Source organism: Cuculus canorus, chromosome 7, assembly GCF_017976375.1.
Source record: "Cuculus canorus isolate bCucCan1 chromosome 7, bCucCan1.pri, whole genome shotgun sequence".
Taxonomy (NCBI): Eukaryota; Metazoa; Chordata; class Aves; order Cuculiformes; family Cuculidae; genus Cuculus; species Cuculus canorus.
The window spans coordinates 18,489,842-18,512,108 of NC_071407.1; the positions used below are offsets into that span (position 1 = coordinate 18,489,842).

The window sequence follows — 22,267 nt, forward strand, 5'->3', positions numbered from 1 at the left end:
TGAAGGGCGATTTTCTCCTCCTGATGTGAATGCGCAGACGTTACGGGATGCATCCCCACAGCTGTCCCAGCTCCGGCAGCTCCGGTTCAAGAGCAGTGGGGCCGAAACGCCTAGAAGGGACGGGGGCAGTTTGGGGAGGAAACTTTGTCCCCGAGCCGGGGCTGGATGGAGTGAGGGCGATCGCGGCTCCGAGCCGCAGCCCCGAGCGCCGTGCGGGCGGGACCCCGGGGGGAGCTGCGGTCCCACGGGGGGCTCGGGTGGAGGGGCTGCCGGGGCAAACGCTTTGCCGGGGGGATGACGGAGCGAAGAGAGGAGCCCTCGCTCTTTTGGTTCCTATCCAAGCATTTTTAACAGAGGAAGGATGTAATAACATGCCACGGGCAATAAATCATAGGCTAGCTACTCCCCCTGGCTCCCCTCCCCCAGCCCCGGCGGTCCCGGCCCCTCTATAGAGGGAGGGGAGGAGGGGACTCCAGCAGAGCGCCGCAGCCGCCGGGACGAGCAGTTCAGCGCCCGCCCCGCGCCCCAACAGCCTTCCCAGCATGGACCTCCGAGCCCTGGCTCTGCTCGCCTTCGCTCTGGCCGTCATCTCCCTCTCGGAGGGTAAGTGAGGTGCCGCCGCGCTCCTGCCCGCTCGCACCGCTCCTGCTGCGGGGCTGGGGAGCCCGGGAAGGAGTATCGGAGCCCTGGAAATCCTCGCTCCCCGCAGCGCTCCCGCTCCACGGGCTGCGGCTGCTGCCGCGGCTCAGATGTGCGCGTCTGGCGAGCGATCTCTGGGGCGAGCTGCAAGCAGGCAGGCGCTCCCTCCAGCCCTCCCTCGCTCGCTCTTTTTCGAAAGAAGGCTGGTCAAAGCGATCGTCTCTGCCAAACTTATCCCAGATTGAAAGCGTCTGGGGAAAGACTTTCGACAGCGCTCGGTCTGCGGGGAGGTGGTTTGGTTCCAAAATATGCATCTCGGTTTCCCCTTTAAAAAAAACAGCCCTAAAAGTTACAAGAAATGAGAAACAGGCAGTTGTTCGGTTCCTTCTCTGTCCTCTTTCGTGATCTATCTTCCCTCGATCGGAACAGAGCTGAGCCAAAGCGGCCACTCGGCAGGAATTCACACACCCCCCCCGCGCCGCGAGGGTGAGCGGAGAGGTGCGCTCCGGGGCCGGGCGAGCGCTGCCACGGCAGCGTCTGTCGCTCAGGCAGCGACACGGCGGCGGGTCACAGCCCGGCCGCCCCAGCCGGGTCCCGCGTGTCCCCCCGCAGCCCGGCCTCTCCGCACCCCGCGGGCTCCGGGGCAGCCGCACGGCCCGCCCGTGCCGGAGCCAGGGTCCTGCCCGCAGCCGCTGGGCATCTCCCGGGCGCTCCTCCTGCGCCTGGCTTCTCGCCCGGCGCAAATTGGCCACCTTTTGTCCCCTCATCGAAAGCTTGCTGGCTCGGAAACGAGCGCCCTTTCAAACCTCCGCTCCTGTCTTACTCTCCCATTCTGGCGGCCGAAACTTGGGTGTTCCCCACCGAGAGCGGCAGATAATGCCCTTCGGTGTCCTTTTTGTTTAGCTTGAGAGAGTTAATTGCTCCCGATAATTTCGCTGATGCTTTTCAGCTGTCCCGTCCCGGTGAAGCACACGAAAAGCCAGCGCGGAGCAAGCGCTGCTCCAGAGGGTCTCCGACAGGCAGAGCCGGTCCGGCAGCCGGGCTGGGGGGAGCGCGCAGGTAGCGGAGCCAAACCCAGGGTGCGGCGAGTGGCAGGGCCAGCCCGGACCCCGGAGCGCTGCCCCGGCATCCTGAGCGGGCTCCCCTTGCCGCTCCGCGTCTGGAGAGAGCCGGGCCAAAGCTCGCCCGGCAGACGGGGGCGCGGGGCAGGCGACCGCTCCCCTTCCCCCCTCGCCGCCCCTCTGGAGCGCTTTAGCACAGGGCTGGAGGCTGGCGGAGCTCCTGCCTGCACCTCGCTTTGCTCCCTGCGCGGCAACACTTCTTAGCCGGCAGCAAACGGCTCCGGGTTTCTTTGCGTCGGGGTTAGCGTCTCAAGACCCGGCTACCCGAGTAAGAAAACTGCTTAGAAGAGTCGGAGGAAAAAAAAAATAGTGTAATGGGAGAAACTCCGCCAGCTCGCAGTGATAGGGATGTATTTTTTTGCCTTCTTTGCGTAACACGTAGTATTCTCAGCCCTGATACAGGTTAGCGGTGCGGGGCTGCCTTGTCGTGGAGAGCAGGTGAGCTTCACATTCTTGCTAGCCACCCTGGTAAAGCTGTATCTGCCTATGACAGCCTCGCTTCCCAGGGAAATGGAGGTTTTCCAGTCTTAAAAAGTTGCCTGCCCTCTCCTGATACTGACAAACACACCCGTGGATGAACAGTACAATTATTCTTCCATCAAATGTTTTATGCCCATGGATATTGCTTCCATCTCTGCTCAAGTGCCCAGAGCTTCCCAGCTTGCACAGCAAGTAACACAGGGTAACTTTTCAGCATAACTGGCAACTCACTTGTTCCCTTAGTGGCCTGTTCCAGGGTGGGTGAGGCAAAGCAACCCTGTGGGTGAAGTAGGTATCTTCTGATGTTAGCAAATGGCTACTCTGGGGCAGACTTTTGCAGGTGCTTTGTCCTTGGGCAAGGTGGGTGTTCAGAGCCAGCAAAACTTAACTTTGAGTTAGAAAACAGTAATTATTTTTTAAAAAATCAAACCACCTCAAACCAAAAACCACTCAGACCCTTCTAGTTGAGACCAAAAGAGGTGTTCTCTTTTTCTTTTTGTCTAAGGAAATAAGGCTGAAGAAATAATATTGAGATGTCTGAATAGCATCTGACTCTTCTGTAACTTTTGACTATACTTACCTGTTTTAACCAAATGTGCCAGACAGGTAAAGGTCTCAAAAGCTTTACATACCATCAGTTTCATGAAAATTGGTGTATATTTATGTAACAGTGTGATTAACAAACACATGAATATACACATTCTCTCAGCTGTCTTACTGAGAGAATGGCTTCAATTTGTTCTCAGTGTTTACTAGACAATAGAGAACCCACAGAGCATTAACTTCTGCAGTACAAATCTGTACAATTGGCTTAAACAGGTCTACAGTGCATGGAACAATTTATTTCATGTTTTGAAATGAGATAAGGAAGATGCTTGTCAGCCTCAGAGTAAAACCAGAAATGTTCCTTTCCCAAGTTATGGTCCCTAAATGGCCCTTTCCCCTTCCTACTTTAGGATGATGGGGTTTCATATGTTGGGAATGCCACATGCACTGGTTTTCAGCCTTGCTGAGAGCAGTGAGCCACAGCCAGGCTCTCAGAACCATGGTGCTGGAGGAGCAGTGGCGGGAGATACCAGTTCCATGTTAGTGATGCTGAGAGCTGACCTAGTTGGTGCCTGCGGTGCTGCTCCCTGGTGCTCAGTGCCTGCTGCTGATCACCAAGCAAGTGGTACAGATACACCAAAGGGATTCTTGTGCTGGGAGGAGACTCCCCAAATGCTGGGGCTTCCCTTCTTTCTTGCTGTGCTAAATGTTCTTTTTTGGGCAGGAAAGAACTTCAGGACTCACAGACATGTTAGTAATCGTTAGTAACTTTCTCTTCTCCTGATTTCATGTGGAATGGGACCAAATATCCCTCTCTCAGTCTTAGAGAAGACAGAACTGCATTCTCAAATCATAGATCTGAACAGTTAATTTTTTGCATGTTGTTCAGGGTAAAGCTTGCTTAAACTTGGTTGGTACAAGGTTGCAGAAGCACTTTTCATGGCAACTGTGCTGAATATTGTTGTGTGATTGCTTTGAGCTTCAGCCTCCCTTTCCAATACAAATTCAGTGATATGTGGTTATCAGACGCATATTTCATGTGGCAAATACTAGCACCTTTCTCCCTTCCATGTTAGCACTAGTCAGTCTAGTGTATTCTTGTGAGGTTCACCCTGCAGCCCTCCTTCCTCCTCCTGCTGCAGATGAGAGTTTCTCCTCCCATTTATTAACTCACAGATGATAGCACTGTTTGGGCTGCCATAAAACTGATAGAAAAAGTCCTCCGGTTTTGTTAACTTATAGTCCAGATCCTGGTGTGAATCTGGAGGAACTTTGCTTCCACTGATGAATTGTTCTCTGTTTGCCCATCTGCCTGTGGGATCTCATCCTGGCTCATGTGTTGGTAAAAGCACTTAGAAAAAAAGTGTTTTCCTTTCTGAGAACAAGGTAATTTCACTGTGTTATGTGTGGTTATGTGTGCTAGAGTCAGGCATTAGTAAGTGTGCAAGATATGCAGATCAGCCGCACTTTGAAGAACTGTCTGTTTTCTTGCCTTCCCAGACAGCGGTTTAGGGATTCCAAGCCTTTCCCTACTCCTTAGCTCTCCATCTGCCTTTAAGGGAACTGAGTTTGGATTCTACAAATGCTCTTATGTGGTGAAATCCCGTGTGGCTAAATAAACACAGTGACAGGTTACCTAGTGGGATCTAAAGCCCTATCCGATATAGATCTGCCCATCTACAGTATGAACTAGACCTTATGGCTTAGGTGTAGGAATTTAATTCCTCCCAGAGGCTGAAAACTGCTCTGCTGGGAAATCATTTAAAATCTTGGGCAGCTACTTCTAGATTTTCAGGCAAGGCTTCTGTGTTTGTATTTTAGTGTATATGGAGCTTTGAAGCTTACACAGAGTACCTTATGCATGTGCACTTGGTTGCCAGTAATTAAGTTATCCCATGGAGACATCAGGTAGCAGGACTGCATCAGGGGCTGTGGGGAGCACCAGGCTGCTTTTCTCAGTTCTGCATGCATATACATGGCTAATTTATAGCCTAGGGGGCTAAACTTAGTTCTATCCGTAGTGATGCCAGTGACAAAACTCTTATCCAGTGTGGTGGTCCCTGATACGGAGAGCACACTGACTTCTCCACAGCCACTACTTTGCCATAGGCGGGGAGAGACTCCAAATCTCTTCTGCGAAACCACTGTGGTCTTCGAGTCCCATCTCGTAGTGCGAGTATCTCGGCTGGGAGAAGAGGTTGGCTGTGGTAGGGAAAGGTCAACTGCTGGGCCCTGGGAAAGCCTGAGAAACTCAGTGCTTTTCTGTAGCCAGTAAGTCCCCCGTGAAAAGCCTGCACCTGAGCCCAGCGGGTTTGATCTAAACTCTTCGGAATTCATTGCTTTCTTCTGGCTACCTTCTAATTTGCCCTCGGGTCAAAATCATTTGACAAGAACAACACTGAGGACAAGTGCCCCCTCTTTTGGCCTTTATCTTGTCTAATTACCAGGAGCATCCCTGCACAATAGAGCGGCTCCTTATTCTAATCTCTTCTTCTTTACTTATCTCCATTTTCTCTCCCTCTTCTTTTGTCTTCCAAAATCCCACGCACCATTATTGAAAGGCTGGGTACTGGGATAGAAGAATTGTGCTGTGAGCTGTGGGCAAATGCTTTCCCAAAGCTACAGCTTTTCTACTGCTTTTTTTTCACCTGCATGTTGGGAGGAGTTTCTGCCAGTCCTGGTATGTGTATCTGAGCTGCTGACTGGCAGTGAGAGGTAGTAACGTGTTTTTTCTTTCCGTGTGTCCCACAGAGAAACCCGTCAGCCTGACTTACCGATGCCCCTGTCGATTCTACGAGAGCAACGTGGCAAGAGCCAACATTAAGCATCTCAAAATCCTCTCCACACCCAACTGCTCACTTCAGATTGTGTAAGTCTCTAAATCTTTTCTGCTGGGTGCAAATTTCAGGTGTCAAAAAGAAGAGTCACAGAGCTGGCTTCTGCTTTGTCGGCTGCAGTTTGGTCTTTCTCATGCCATGATTTCCAATTCATCTCTTCACCCCGTGTGTCAGATACAGGTAGATCCTGCCTCACCCCACAAAAAAGCTAGGCGTTTCCCAGATGTATGCTACCTCTCTGATCTCCCTGTGACTCTGTGATCCCACATTCTGTTCTCCCATGGGTATGTGAGCAGGAATTTCAGACAGGCTGTCCATTGCCTTGGATGTGGAACTTCACATCTTGGGGAAAAGACTTTACAGTGGTCTGAGTCTTTTAATGCTCCACTTCTCCACAGAGGAGCTAAGCAAGTAAAAGGAATTCCTGGATTTCATGGGAAGTACAGACCCTAAACATATGCTGGCCTGATCTATAGTACAAACTTAGCAGACAGTGACTGAGCAGCAAATCATAGCTCATAGCAGGACAGAAATAATGGATTCCCAATGGAAAACAACCTCTTCATTTTTTCAGAGAAAGAAAACCTAATTTTCAGGGAAAATGGGGTTGTGGGTCTATGTGTGTGTGTTTTTAGGAAGGTCCTTTTGGTTAATTTGTTCGTAAGTGACACCTTCCTTCTTCTCCCAATATTCAAAATCTTCAGAATTAAAAGCAGCATTCATCTTCTCTATGCAAGGGAGCCTTACTACTATCAACTTCTGTTGACATCTGTAAGACAGTCTCAGTGACTAGATTGGGTTTCTGTGCAGTGCTTCTGTCGCTAGCTCTGTCTTGGATCTATGGCAAGGTCTTCCAGTTGCTACTCAAATACTGTAGAAATCCTTTCTTTGTCATCCAAAACATTTCTTCGCTCAGAAAACTGATGTGGTTTCATGAAATCTGTCGGGAATGCACAGATACATTGAAAAGCATGCTTCTATTCATGAATCAATTTTTATTCATATGATCTTTTTTAAACCACTCTGATAGATTGTACCCATTTTCTCACATGTGCTTCTACCTTAGGATTTGGTGGAGTATGGTGAGACAAATGTAAGCCTTGGCTGAGAAGTAATTTCCTGTCACAAAAACGGCAAAACCAGCTGTGACTAACTCTGATCTCTACCTATAAACAATTTTGAAGGCAGGCATCCAAACTGCAATAATGTATGGATTTGTGCTCTGTGACTGTCAATGAATGTCATAATGGTCCCAGTGCTAAGGCTTTGTAGAGGATTTGGTATTTTGTGGAGCAGTTTCAAGAAAATTACAGGCATTTAAGACAGGATAGAGTATATGTCTATCTCTTACTTAATGTGGGATCATAGTCATCTAAGATAGATAAGAACATGAAATGCAGAAACATAAACAACTCATGTTCTTGTCCATTCCTCACCCAAATGTGTTTGCAATGTGATTTAGTGGCACACAGAACACACAGACTTGTAGTTCGACATCTTTTTGTTACTTTAAAAAGTAAAGTACTTACCTCCAAATACTTCTGAAACATCCTGAGTTTGAACTAGGTCTTCATTGAACAGAAGATGAAATGAAATCAAAACTAACCTGCAATTTTAGGTTTTTTTCTTTTTTAGTCAGGGACTGACAGGCTCAGAAATAAATGCCTAAAAAAAAATCAGTGTCTTAATATTGTAAGAGGAATTGCATTGTGTGTGGAGGCTGGTAACACGTGCTTTTGGTTCTATACCCTGTGAGACCAACTGAAGAGTTCCTAGGCATTGCTGACATCAGCAAATCCATTCTTACTCTCTGTTGGTATCATTTCACTGGAAATACTCCAGCTTGGCACTGCTGTAAGGGAAATATGAATTAGACCCATTCATGTCTTTATTGGCGCAGGGCTTGCAAGATTGGATCTTCTAAGTGTTTATGTTATAACTGTATTGTTGCATAACTTCGGACCAAGAAGCCTTTTTGACCTGTTATTTCTTACGCCATAGTTTTATATTCTGCAGATTTCATTTTACAAAGCAGGGAACATTTTGGCTTCTATTCAGCAAAATGCTTAAACAAGTACTGGACTTATTCCTATGAGCATTTCCGTGAAATTGCTGTTCTTGGCACTTTTGCCTGGCAGGCAGGCTGATTAAAGGGAAATTTCTGAGCAGCTGGTGCAGAGGCAGGGTGCTTCATGAAATCTGGGAGATCATAGCACTCTCAAGAGGCCTTGAGATCCTTGAAGGGGGAGACCTGCTGATGTGAGTGAAAAGCTATTTGTACCGCTCCTGTATGAAAGATGTAGGTAGCCCAAATGCCAAATTCACAGGGAACTAAAATTAATTGAACAGTCTGATATGGAAAGTGCAACTTGCACATCTCTGAGATATCCCTGAGGAAATTTCTGCTTTTGTTTCCAGTGCTGAGTGAATGTATGAAGGAAAACTTACCACTGGCACTATGGTACTTCCAGTTGTCTTCCTGCCTGCAACCTGTTAGTTCAGCCTTGTATGAAACAAAAAAGCTAATGAATAGCCAGACCCTTTCAGAACATCCAAGAGGTATGGTTTGGTGTCTGCCCTTAAAACAGGTGAAATTCAATTTTGAATTGAATTTGAAAGCTATTTGTAATTAATTTCTTACAAAAATGGCCTATATTTACTATGTCAATATTTCCAAATGAAATTCAGCTGTTGTTGGCACTGAACTCAAAATGGCCCAGGTATGAATTTGAAAACTTAGATTCAAGTCCTGTATCTGTCCCATTCTGACATTCATTCTAGTACAGACCACAAGAATCAGCGTCAGAACAGACAGATAGTACCAGCGCTTTGAAACCAGGGATGTTTATAGCGGGTTCCTAGAGGATGGCAGGGATAGCCCATTCTCTTCATGGTTTAACTGAGAGCCTGTGACAACCAAGAAAAACAGTGCATCCGGCGTGGTTGGGTGATGTGGGCTGAGGAACATTTCACACTAGACTTATTCTGACTTTTCTTCTTTGACAGTGCAAGGCTCAAGAGCAACAGCAAGCAAGTGTGCATTGATCCCAAGTTAAAGTGGATCCAGGAATATCTGGAGAAAGCTTTAAACAAGTAAGGCAAGAGACAAATGGACTTAACAGCTAACACCCTGAGTTATTAAAGGGTAGAACATTAAGGGCTGGCTTTTACCATGTGGATGAAGTACTCGTGGAATCAGATATTGTTTTGAAGATGGGTTTGGAGTTGACCTAGTCTATATTAAAACAACAGCTTCCGGTATATCCTAAACGTTAAACTGAGAGTTTTGCCAGGATTTAAGACAAAATCTATCCTAATGAATCTGTTCTGGGGTCCCCAACTCATCTTCTTTTAAAAAAAGCCGTTCTCCCAAGGAAAATACTTCCTTTATGCCCCTTCTTCCCCAAGCCAAACTACAATTACTTTAGAATTTATATTGTTCCAGTTTCTTTGGAGTCTCTTCTCCATGTTATAATGGGGTCTGTTTGCACAGGCAGCTGAGGCCTGGGGAGTCTTGGCGCTAAAAATTGTTTCTCTGCTGGCCCATGTGGAATGCTATTAATATCAGCCAAGGCAAGATGCACTGCCATGAATAAGGCTCTCCCACAAGGCCAGAGGAAAACCAGCCATGCTTGGCAAAATCAGGCTTTTTAGAACTATTATTATTCCCCTTGAAAGTGGATGATCATGGCTACTCTGAAGTGAACCCAGCCTATCTCAGTTCAATTTTATGGTGAGCAAGAGCAGCACGGAGAACATTTTTGTGCTGAGTTGCAGGGGAGGATTCCACCCCCTGGGACTGAAGATGAGACAAGTAATGGTATAAAGAATTTCCTCCTTTGCCCAAAGCGCTGGGCTGCAGTTGATCCAGCAGTGGCATTTTGGCAAGCAAGCCTACCTGTGCACTCAGTATCCTTCTCACCCTTGCCACCACATTCCCACCCCTCAGTAACTGCTGTAACCATGCTGAACCTTGCCCCGCCTGCATCTGTAGGGTAAAGGCAGGACTGGAATCCAGTCGTTTGCAAAAGCAATGCATTCTTGGAGAAATGTGGGGAAGGGTATGGCCCCAGGGCAGATGTGAAATGGTACAGGTAGCTGAATGCTCTCCACTGTTTGTAGAACTGCACCTCCCAAACAAAGAGTAGAGTTAAACAAAGTCTTCCCCTGTGCTTTTACCATAAACAAGGGGAAAAACACTACCAGTAGTAGAGACATTCCTCCATGTGTCCCTTTTGGGACCACTCTGGGGCCAAGAAAGGAGGAGGAGGGTGGGAAGCAAGATAACAAACTGACTGTGATTCCAGCCCTGACAGCTCTTCCCATCTCATCTGATGCTCAGTGCCTTCTTCGCTGCCATCACTCAACTCGCTTGTCCTTTTGACAAATTCTCTGCAGAGGCAATCCAGGTTAATGATTCCAGGATGGCTTTGGATTTAGGCACACCTGAACCTAAGAGCAGGATGTGGCCTGTACCGACTACCCTAGGGGCTTGAGCTACTTTGTTTTCCAACTTCAGAAAATCCTCAAGCCCCTGCCTAAGTTTCTACTTGCTGTCATGTCCAGTGAAGCCCTTTGATACTGTTCATAAGACCCGAAACTTAGGAAGCACTTAAAAAATTTGTAGCATTGGGCAAATGTGATTATGTGCTCAGATCCTGTCTGCCTGAGTTGGGGAAACAACTCAGCTGAAACATGTTCTGTTCTCATTTCCACTAGTGAAGATCTGGGTCCAGCTCTAGTGAAACCAGTGAGCTCATTCCTGATTTTTCAGCCAGATTCTGGGGTTTCTTTACCTAATGCTAATCCAGAAGCAATTCTGTTAGTTTGGTGGATTTACATTGAGTAGCAGAAGAGAATTTGGTCCCAACTCTATGAGATAAGATGACATATATATCTCCATCACCTAATCCTGTAATCATGGCATTGTTTTCATTTTCCAACGAGTAATACTAGCACCAGTGGCATTTTCATGCTCCACAGACAGTCAGGACTCTGTCTATAGCATTTTCACAAGGCATGTTTTTGATATATTTTAGTGCACAGCTTTGACTTCTTCAATGAAATGTACTTTGGAATATATTTATAGCGCATCAAACAATTCATATATTTGAATTGGAGCCATATGAATGTTGGTAGTTTAAAACACCGATATCCCTCTAAACTACTAACAGCTTGTAAAATAAATCTATATAGATCTATAAATGTTAATGTAGCTATCAATTTCAATCAGCCATATATTATATTTTTTCACTTGTACTGAAATTGTATGAAATGTGACATTACTCTATATGCACTAGCAATAAAATGGCTAATTGTTTCATGTTATGAAAACCCAATTGTACATGGGAATTTATTTTTCTGGAATAAAATCAATACGTTTTGTAGAAAGGGCTCTTGTAATTGCTTAAGTAAAATCTGAACTACCAAGACTCCTTAACCTATAGCAATGCTTCAATACAAGAGTATCTTCTATGTTGCAAGGGCAAGGAAAAGTTCATAGAATATAGCAGTGCAATGCAGTTGTTTGTGAAACCAGAAGTGTTTTTTAGTAGGGAATTATTTTTCTCTCACTAATTCTGCTTAGCCTTTATTATTGCTTTTTATTCATCACATCTCCATGTAATATACACACTTAAGAGACATCAGTAAAATACATTCAGGCTGTCAGGAATCCAGACTCCTTAACTGGCTTTAAAAATCATTGTGCAGCTGCTGTGGCCAACATCATTCAACATCCATTCATTTCATATGCAAAGGGTGAATCAGTCCTTTCTTGAAATAGCTAACATACTTTATCACTTCCAGGCAATCCTAGTCATCATTTACAGTTCATTGACTGCCTTTCCATTCTCCCTTCACTCAAGGATATGAAAAATCAGGCCCCTGCAGGGTTAACAGAGTCCAAAATGAACAGAGATCGGCTTGTCCCCTGTCACATTAATGTAGTCCCACCTCAGAACTTCCCTCAGCTCAAGATGCTGGTGTCCATTAAGCTCAGTGGCTACTGCTGGCACAGACGAGAATGCTGATGGACCTGGAGAAGACAACAAGCTCCAATAGGAAAAACCTTTCCCTTAAGTCTGCTGGGAGAAAGGAAAGCAAACTCCCAACTTCTAGGGACTGCTGTGAGGGGAGCCAAGTTCTTCTGCTGTCTTCCTACATGGTGTTTGCAAACGCCAGTGTGACAGCTCTTTCTAATTTCTAACCTCATTTGTAAATAAGGGCTGAAGTACAAGATAACAAACAACTGCCTCTGGGTACTCCGCCAAACATGTACTGGGTGAATACCCCACACGGTGGGGGACAATTTAGGCGGCACCGAATGCCCACAAATCCTATAGAGTAGCCACCACTTCTTGTTGATGTCAGCAAGAATGCTGTGTGGGAAGCCAGAAATCCATTCCCCCTCTCTGCTCTCATTGTACCGCAGAGGGTACCATGTGAAGCTCTGGCTGACAAGTTCTGGCAGGTGTTTAGGGAGGCTTTGGTGTTTTGAGGAAAAGTGTTGTTCTTACCTCAAAATTTGCCAATGTCCTGTCATCAAGGCATTTGTATTTGCCTAGTATTCCTCTGAGGCAGAGGGTATAAGAAAGGGGATGTTATCATCATTTGCACCAATGTGAATAAGGCCTTTGTATATGGATAATTTATGGCAGTCTTTTTGTATTTTTCTTTTAATTTAGACCACGTCATCGCACTCATAAAAAAAAGCAACAGAAGAAACGGGGCCCACGCTGCCCTTCCCGTGCAACACCACTAAAGTCTCCAGGGAGAAAGAATGGTAGGAGGCATTAGTTTCTGAGCTGGGATATTTCAGGTTCAAGTCCCTGCTCTTCCACTGACCATCCTATATGACCTTGGGCAAATATATTAGTCTACCCAAACCTCCATTTCCTCCTATATTTGTTGAGGGTAACATCTGTACCCTCTCTGCAAAGGAGTATTGCATGGATAAAATTCTTTAAACAAGGGGAAAGTTCAGCCACAACAGGAGTGGAAATTCCCATTTTACAAAAACGAAAAAGAACACTAAAGAGGCCAAAATAACCATGAAGAAAAGATGAAAGGTTAAGGGTTGGGAAGCCCTCTTTCTTTTACCTGACCATATTCCTCCAATACCAAACTGACAGAGCTAAACTGTAAATTACAGCTGTGAATTTGTCACTGGTGATTTTTAATGACAAATACCGGGTAGTGACAATCTGATTTGGTGTGTTGGTGACTAGTTGACACGTCTCCTATGAGAGATGCTAGGCAAGTCCTAGAGAACAGTGTTACACATGCCAATGCTTTTCCCACTATGGTGGTGTGTCCTGCCTCTCTTCACCAAAAGCAGTAGCATTACTGGTGTGGGATATTGGAAAAGATATCTTCAAAGAGGAAAATTTTGTTCATGGCTTAGTCATGCTCTTTACGCCTAGAGGAGTTTTTCAAGGCTACCTTTGCCGAGAGTAGCCACAGGTGTCTCTGGCTGTGGTCATTCAGTCTTAGCTGTCGAGCAGGCAACTTGATGGGATGTTTGTTCTGATCCTGTAGGCTAGATGAGATGTGCTGGGGCATCAGAGTTTTTGAATCCCTGGTGTTTACCCTCTGACACTTGTAACTCAGCCTTAGTGACCTCATCTAGATTGCAAAAGGCCAATCAGCCTGGAGCAGGACTAGAGGTCACTTCACACAAAACCTGGAGGCCATCAGCACAGACTGGCTCCTTGTTCTGAGTGAACCCTGCACACAATACACATGCACTTTACTATGATGCCTAACCCCCACCACTCCCCCTGGGTACCATGCTCACACTGAGCATGGGAGACTTGATTTGTCTGCCTCCTACCCTGAGCTCCCTGCCTCTGCACTTAACTTCTCACATGTACTGTGCAGCACATGGCTGCTTATCCTCTCTGCCACCTCACCTTCACCGGGCACCTGGTCTCCAGGAGTTGTGATGTGCTACTCAGCTGCCCACAGTAGGTGAGGTCCCAGAGCGGAGAGGCCATGGGGATGGCTCCTGGCTGGGCAGCACATTTGGGTGCCTCTGCTCTTCAGTCACTCTGTGGTGGGAGCTGAACACCAACAAGAATAGAGCACGGGCTCTCCTCTGTGTTACTCCATCCTCACAGAGACCTGGCACACTGTGGAGCCGCAGTCCTTGATCTCCAGCAGAGCTGTGGGATGGGGGCAGGTAGAGGAGGCATTCCCAGTGCCACTTCCTCCACTACTGGGGCTGCTCACAAATGATTAATCCCTCTTTTCCCTGCTAGAATTTTTTTTTTTTTTCCCCCAAGTCTCTTTGACCACCGAGAATTCTCTGCTCTGGCTTTCAGGTCCAGAATATCTTCCTAGCCAGTCTTCCTCCTGTGTTAGCTCTGAACACCTTACTAACTTTGATGAACACAACCTGCCCAAAATAACTCCCATTGCTGGTTTTGCGCTGCTGGGTCCCAGTAGCTCCTTGTGGAGAACTTCCCCAAAAATGTGTGGCAAATACTGGTTGGAGGGGCTGCAAAAGAAATGCCTTTGGGTTAGTCCAGACATAGATTTGCTGTTTGCCTAGGCCTTATATCAAAACTTCTGCAGCTAAAATAAACCTTAATAGTGTTTCACTCTGTTCTTCATCAACAGGAGGTTCAAGATGTAAGAGGCAAGCATTGTAAGCCGTCTACAGGATTTCTTACTTTAGGACGCAGAAAGCAGATAACCAGTATTAGGGAATGAATACATTTCACTGTTACCATGCTGCACAAAAGCAACGCTTCATGCATTTCCAAAGGTTTTTCTTTGTTTGTTTGGATTTGTTGTTTTGGGTTTTTTTTGGGTTTGTTTTTGCTTTTTTTTTTCCCCCAGAAATTGGCTTGCTTTCACAGTGCTATTTTTATATAGTCAGATGTAACAATTTGAGAAAAATATGTTTTTATACAGGTTGCTTTGTTACCTGGCACTGAGGGCAGATAAGTGTTTAAACTAACCCTATTTTATTATGTAATATTTTATTTCCTTTGCTACGTAGAGGTCCTGCTTTATTTAACTTTCTTTTTGGTTCATGCAAGTCTCATGGAGTTTTAAACCTAGAAGGACATGAACTGTACCGTGCAATGATGTTGTGTAAGTAGTGGAGGAACTCCTTGCCTCCAGAAGTCATCGAGGCCAAGAACATAGGAAGGTTAAAAAGCATCAGACATTGATGAAAGAGGACATTACCACAGGTGGCATTTATAGGTATTCAGTGTAATGGATTAAACTCAGGGCTACAGGGCTAAAGCCCTTCTCTGAAGATCAGAGACCTTGGTGGCAGCTATGAGCAGCTGGGTCAATGCACACCTGGTATTGCAAGATGCTAGTATTTGGTTTGTAGTAGTTGTGTGTGTTAGGAACCACAACACTGATTTTATTTCATCTGGCATTTCCTATGTTCCTGTGTTTCTGATGACAAATTTTAGCACAAAAAGGAATGTATTATTAAAGGTCTAACCTCACGATCATGTTGCAAGTTGCTGGAGTCAGATATGCTGCCACACACCCGGTGTCTCTTCCCACCTATCCGCAGGAGGTGGCTTCACCTCACTTGGCTAATTTGCACTGAAGTAGGCAGAGATGTGTTCATGTGACCGTTCACCAGCAATGCTATAGTTTCAGCTACTGAACAGTCAAACATACCTGAGGGCATTAACATCTTTGATTGCTTTGGGATACATAGAAGAGGATGTCTGGCCCTATCTTTGGAGAAAACAAATGACTGGGGCAAGAGAGGGTCCACCTGGTTTGTGGAAGGACTGGTGTTTCTTGGGTGTGGAAATGAAGGCCAACACTCACTTCACCAGAAGTCATGGACCTGTTTTCTGGTGAACACAACACCCTTTGGAATTTCCTTTGAAAAGTACACCTAGGTACATGTACCATTTCTTGTACCAATCTCCTCTCTCAGTCAGAAATTTCTTTCTCCCGATTCCTACCTGTATATGCAATATATTTGCTATATAGTGTATAGAAAGATAACTGCAGTATTGTGATAATCATGTTATTCTGTGCACCAGAATCCAGGGGAGGAGCACATTTGTGCAGCACACTGCTTGTGTTTGTATGTATCTTCATGTGTATTGTAAACAAAAAATATTGTAAGATTTATTTTATTTAGTGGGTTGCTTCAAAAGGAATCTTCTCTCTTCCCTGCAGCTTGTGCCGGGAACACAGAGAGTGGTGTTTCCCTAAGCACTCCTTTTTGTGACTGGCATCTTTAGTGCTGAAGAGGCACTTTGGCTAGCCAGGGACTACCTTATTTCTATATAGATTCAGGTAAATATTTTATAAGTATTTTCCTCTCTGTGAGACAGTGCTGTTACAGAGAGTGCTTCAGCTGGGACCACATCACCTCATTTGCTTTAAAGCAGAAAACAACTGCTGTGCCTAAAATGTGTATGTGTGTGATTTTAACATTCCTTCTATTGTTATCATTAACAGCCTGGTGCTTTAAGTACACTATGTTTCTGTTTTGAAAGGTCTGGTACCACTGTACTTGGTGAGAATTGGAGTGGTGTTCTAATGTGAGTCGGATCAGATTCTCTGTTCTAAGGGTAGAGACTAGAGACTGAAAGAATTTTCATGAGAAACCTAGAGTTTTTTTTATCTTCCCTGGACTATATGTATTAGGGTCCATCTTCTGTCTCCACACATGCACCTGCAATTGCTAGTGGTTTCCCAGTGGTGGACACGTGAGCGTCAAAGCCAAAAAATGACTTTGGGGAAAGTGTGGAAGAATCCTGGTTCCGACACAGATGCGGAGTTTGTCCTTCTCACTCAGGAAGGTGCATTCTTCACACGTTTCCCATTGAAGGGAATGGAGAATTAAATAATCCTCTAATTTTGATTCAACAGCATACCTTGCTAATGATGATAGAGGCCATGAAGATTTTTTTTTTTTAGGGGCAACGTTGTCTTTCCAGTGCAAAGATGGGATGGGTAGATGTGACTATACAGATTTGCCAGTGCTCTGTTGCAGTCCCTTTTAACAGTGAGTGCATCTGGGTCAGCACCAGCAGGGAAAGGTCTCAAGGCAGATGCCTACCACACATTGCAATCTGGGCAAACAGACAACTTTGGCAGAAGCATTGAGATGGGCAGTGGTGGAGCACCTCGGCCAGACACTGAGGTCCCAGCTCTGGACGATATAGGCAGATAGTGGAGGTACTGCAGGAAGTGAGGTCACTTGTCAACCTTCTGGGGGCAAACTAGTGAGCATTGCAGGGACAGACTGTGCTAAAGGAAAGGCATTTGCTTCTGGGAGAAATACATGAATAGCAGCAGGAAGGAAAGGGACTCCCTACAAAGCTAGGGAACAGTTACAGACAGGTGGTGGTTGTCTGGCTGCTTTGTGGGCTGTCTGCTTCTGGCATTTCTTGGGTCTCATCTGGGCCCTGATGCTGCCGTTCTGGTAACAATTCAGTACTCCTGTAGCTGAGACCACTGAGGGCATGAGGCTGCTACTGGGGGCCAGCAACAAGTCCCTCCCTTGCCTGGGCAAGGTGAACACAAGTGTGAATGCAGGGGTGGCAGAGACCTGGCCAGGAATAACCGAAGACTTAAGTGAGAACCTGATAAAAGCTTTCTCTTGCTTTAGTTCAAAATCTGACCTTGAGCAGGAAGCTTTGCTCTTTGCCTGACATTATTTTCATGATGTGTTAGGAAGAGCAGCCATGCCCTTCGCACTAGAGAAATCAATCACGCAGCTGCCCCAAGCTCCCTGGGCTATTCTGTGCATCATGTGCTGTTCTCTCTCTGTGCACCATGGTCTTAGCAGGCTGAGAAGCACCACTAGCAGAAACCCACTTGGGGAAAGTGCTGGATTTTCCTTTCTGCCTTTGACTGTTGACCAAAGACCAGATCAGGGAAAGGAAGCATGGGGAGAAGAGATGGGAGCCACGTAGGGACCACACATGAAGAGGAGGAGGGAAAAGAGATAACACTGACCTGGTGCTGAAAAAGCAGCTTCCATAAATGTGAAATTATCACATGTGATGTGTTCAAAGTGCAGCTGTTGAATCATAAGGTTGGATTATTCTTTAAAAGAATAGAGGGTTATTTATTGCTGTGCCAATTTTTTATTTATACTAGCTTATACTTGTATGTATGAATATCTTATCTGAATTCTGCCTGAGGAAGAATGAAGGATGACTTTCTGATATGTTTTTAACTAAGGTGTTTCAATAAACACGACTATTCATTTTGTAACGAAGGCTATATTCAAAATTAAATATACATGTTTCATTGAAAATGCAGTTCCTATAGATTGTTGCTGTTGCTGTCTTCCCTTTGTTAGCATCCAAAGGGTCCTTCTGTTCTCTGGCAACTTGTTTTGAGTGATGTGATTTATGGTAACCAGGGGTTTCTGAGAACCCATCACCTAAAATCTGATTTTTTTCCTTACCAACATCCCATCAAGACGAACCTTATCGGCAAACATAAAACTCTGGTGGCCACAGAGAAGGAAACATGTATCATGATGAAAGGGCTGCATGAATATCCCATCTTCCACTCCTTAAGAAGTCAGTGTTGTCAGAATGTGGTAAATATTGTACTTTATATTTTTAATAAATAAAAAGAAATATCTTCCCAAATAATGTGAAAACTGTTTTGTAGCTGTGTTCCTGTAAGGCAGCTTTTATGGAGGAGTTATATTATGCTTTTGAAGTTACTCCTTTCATAGAATATTTTAAAAAGAAACACTTTTATATTGTTGTAAGTTCTTACATAAATGTGTATGCACTTAAAATTTTCTTAATAAAAATGTCTATCTAAATGAAATTATTACCTGCTTCTAATTTTTTTTCCTCACATACAAACAACCTTTTTTTCCCCCCAATTTGTCTCCTGCAGCAGACTGGCTTCAGTAGAACTGAAAACTCTGAGCTGTTTTTACTCCAGCAACATAAATGCTATCACGACCTGTACTGGGGAAGGCATGAGTCTTTCTCTGAAGAACTTGAAGTATCTCAGGGGATACATTTGACCAAAGAGCAAATGTCGTGAACAACATTCTTCTTCAGGCTGGTTTTCCCAGGACACAGTCAGTTTGAAGTTTGGAGGTGGGGAATGTTTTTAGAGGCTCAGGACTGATCTGAGATTCTGGAGGTATAATCCTAACTTGAATGATGTTGTAGGGAATTTGCTGAGTTTCAAAACCATGAGTTGAAAACTGGCTTTTGTCAGTGCCTCGCTCCATCTCTGAGTCTCCATGGCAGGGGGAAAGTGTATCCTCAGGTCATCCTGCTCCCCCCATAGCTGCCCTTCTCCAACATGCCAGTCCTCCGTTCGTCCACGGCAACAACACAGGTGAATCCCAGCACCATGTACAGCTCTGGGTGGAGCCAAGGTTGGGGAAAATTTAATGTCTCAGAAGAGTGAAACAGCGCTTGAGCCTTACTGAGCTTCTTGTTCAATAAATATTTCTTTGCCAAATTGACACAAGGCAAAAGACATGCAAAAAATGGGAAAAGGACAGTCAGATAACTGATGATTCCTTTGCAAATCCAGTAATGATTTAGTAAGAGAATATGAAAAACTGAGCAGTTAATAGTGAGGGCAGATGATCAGTGAGAGATTCCCAGGCCATTGGGAAACATACTTGGAGTAATTAGCTACAAAATAACACATCAATATTAAGGGAAGGCCCCATGTTCTGTGGAGCACTTTGCCGTGCCTTTCCCCAGGTCTTTTCTCTTGAATGTGGCTCTTAAATTCCTCAGCAAAGCGTCACAGCAATGTATCCATGAACTGCCTAGGAGGAATGAACCCACCTTATTAGCACATCTGGCTTTCTTCATAGGCATCTTCCCAATATTAGCAAGCTGAAGGAAATCAGCTGCATGCATGGCCTGACACTGATTATGGGCTGGATTAATTAGGCCCTGGTGTCGTATAGGTCAGAAAACAGCATGGGAAATGCCCCTGCTTCTTGGGACCAGCTGGGGATGTTACCTCTGACAATATTACTTAGAAGCTGCTGTGATGCTACATGATGAGGGTCAATCCTAGCTTCTGGTGAACTTCTCCATGTTTTATAAAGCTACTTGCTCTCAAGTCATCCCAAGAGCCCCTCAGACAAAACAAATATGTAGTTTTGAGACTAGAAAAGGCAAAATGAGAGAAAAAGAAAAGAAAACAAAACAAAAAACCCCAAGGTCTAGAAACTGAAGCCAGAGAAATCCAAACTGAAAACAGATTTCTAAGTGTGGAACTGATTAGTCTTTGGAACACACCCCATGGAGGCAGGGAAGCTGAAATCCTTCCTATGTCTTTAGAGCAGGGCTGAATGCTGGTGTGGTGTTAGCCACATACAGCTCACTGGGCTCTCAGGGGACGTGGGATGAAGGTCTTTTACTTCTCTTACTGATAGAATCAGGCAAGATGAGCTAATGATCTCTCTGGCCTCAGAAATCCATATGCAGAAAGCCTCAGTTCCAAGGGAACATTCCTCAGCTTGTCTGTCATTAATAACACCAGTACATCATCAGCCATTCCAGTTCTACTTGGACCAAGGCTGAGGATGGGTCCTGCTGTTACACGGGAGACAGATTTGGGGTAAAAGGCTTCTGGTTTTGGTCACAAAGGTTGCCCCCAGCTGGAAAGGCAAAGGCACAACGGTGAGAGTATGTTGTAGCCCTGTTCCTGGTCCATGCACCCCCTCCACTCTGCAAGGGGGGTACTTTCATAAGTCCCTGCTGGCAGGAGTGCTCATGCTGTTGATCTTTTCTTGAATGAACCCTCTAGGTTTCTCCTTTTGTCCCTTTTTGCCCTGACCCTTACTTCATTCTGCCCTCTTTGAGGGCCTCCTCTTTTCTTCCAACACCAGTTGACACAGCTCAAATGATGCATCTTGGTGATTTAAAGCCATCTGTCACTCTCTACCAGTCATCAGCACCTTCCCGCTTCCTTTTCCTTGTCAGTGTGCTCAGGCTAGGGCCAGAGGTCCATTTCCAATCTCTGAAAAAGGTGGTAGGACGTTTCCTTTCTGTCCTTTGGAGCCACAGCATCAGAGTAGGATCCAGGATGCTTTAGGAGAGGAGCCAGCTGACTGCTGCTGCTGTGTGTCCTCAGCTCACATGCTTTCCAGCCCTCCCGCTACAGCTACCTGCTCCTCAATATAGCTGCTGAAGAAAAATGGTGAGCCATTATTGCTTCCTTTCCACTGCCAGAAAACACAGAGCAGGACCCTGATGCACTGAGATGGCTGAACCAAATGGATTCTTTGGGCTTTTGACAAACCCAAGCCAGACCAACATGGCTTGAGTGGAGAATAAAGTCTTGCAGTCTGTCAAGGACTGGAAGAACAGAACCAAGCAATAGAAGGACGGAGGCTTGAAATGCTGCTGTAGCTGACTAAAACCTCAAAAACGTGTGTGATTCTTCCACCCCAAAGATGTGCAATCAATTCCAGCTGCCTAGCATGCTGCGTGATTTATTGCAGTGCTTGGAAGAAGACTTTGGCTGTGGTGAATCATGTTTGTATGTTGCCTGTAAAAACAGAAAATCTGAAGAAAAGACTTTCTGGATGTTTTTCAAATTGCCAGATCACCGAGTCCTTCCATACACAATACCACAGCAATACATAAATCCAATATACATTTAATACCTAGCACATGCAATCTGTTTGCCTCTAAGCACTAGAGAGACATTTAGTGTGCTTCAGACTACACTGTACAATTCTTATTCAAAGGGAAGACTACTTACATGAGCAAATGCCAAGCTCCATTGAATAGCCTGGCCCATGTTTTCTAAATTAGAGCCCTCTCACAGGGTAAAGCACTGGTAAAAGAGTTCTGCGCAAAATATTTGGAAAAGAAGGAGGAAAAAGAGAGGAAATATTTTTTTTCTTTTTCAGTATAAATATCATGAATGCAAACAGGAATCAAACCGTGTGTGCTAGATCTACAGCCACAAAAGCAGTTGGATGACTACCAGCATGCTAAGTGTTCCCATTCAAAATTAAGGTCCTTATAGGTAACCTCTAGTCCTTTTCTCAGCCTGGTTATCTCGATATTTCTCAATTTACTCTAGCCTTGTTACTGAGGGACCGGTACCCCTCCCTGCCCCTTGGGATTCCTAGAGTAGACATCTGGTTTTGCCAAGAGAGGGAGGAGTTTCCAGAGGCATGTCCAGCACATATCTATTGTACAAGCTTACACTCCCCTTCTTTGGTATCCCAACTCCCACTCTGGTTTTCTCTCTGTCTATTATTATAATAACAGGGACAAGGCCCCACTGTGTAGAACCTGCACAAACACAGAATGATAAAGACAGTCCCTACCTGATAGATTTCATGGTTGAAGATCTGCTCTGCTGGGCTTTTAATCGGACATACCTGTTGCAACGAATGCACATCTCTGTCTCTTCATTTGGTGTTGGAGAAGCATCACACCACGAGTTGGCTTGATAAGCAAGTAAAAAAGTACTGATCATCTAATTTCACTTTCACCTCTTTCACCATATGCAAGATTTGGTTAACAGAAGGTATTTCAATTCCTTGGAGGGGAGGAATAATGTAAAAAAGAAAATGGAGAAGAGACAAGGAGAAGCAAAGCTTCCTAGTCATTCAGTTACAAGAGATACAGCCCAGAGAGGGATGCTCTGCAGGCAGGAGTTATGTAGGTCTGA

The 22,267-nt window shown here is 45.3% G+C and overlaps 1 protein-coding gene across 3 annotated transcripts; it reads left to right on the plus strand.

Moving 5' to 3' along the window:
• The first annotated feature begins 443 nt into the window (after window positions 1–443).
• Window positions 444–14,313, plus strand: CXCL12 (C-X-C motif chemokine ligand 12). Of its 3 annotated transcripts, XM_054071760.1 has the most exons (5): window positions 444–603; window positions 5,538–5,655; window positions 8,630–8,716; window positions 12,310–12,407; window positions 14,246–14,313. In XM_054071760.1, exons 1-5 carry the CDS (start codon window positions 543–545, stop codon window positions 14,275–14,277), a joined length of 396 nt encoding a protein of 131 aa, XP_053927735.1. In that variant the 5' UTR covers window positions 444–542; the 3' UTR covers window positions 14,278–14,313. The 3 variants fall into 3 exon arrangements, with proteins under 3 accessions (XP_053927735.1, XP_053927737.1, XP_053927738.1); XM_054071762.1 differs by lacking the exon at window positions 12,310–12,407; XM_054071763.1 differs by lacking the exons at window positions 12,310–12,407; window positions 14,246–14,313 and having other exon boundaries at window positions 8,630–9,023.
• The last annotated feature ends 7,954 nt before the right edge of the window (window positions 14,314–22,267 follow it).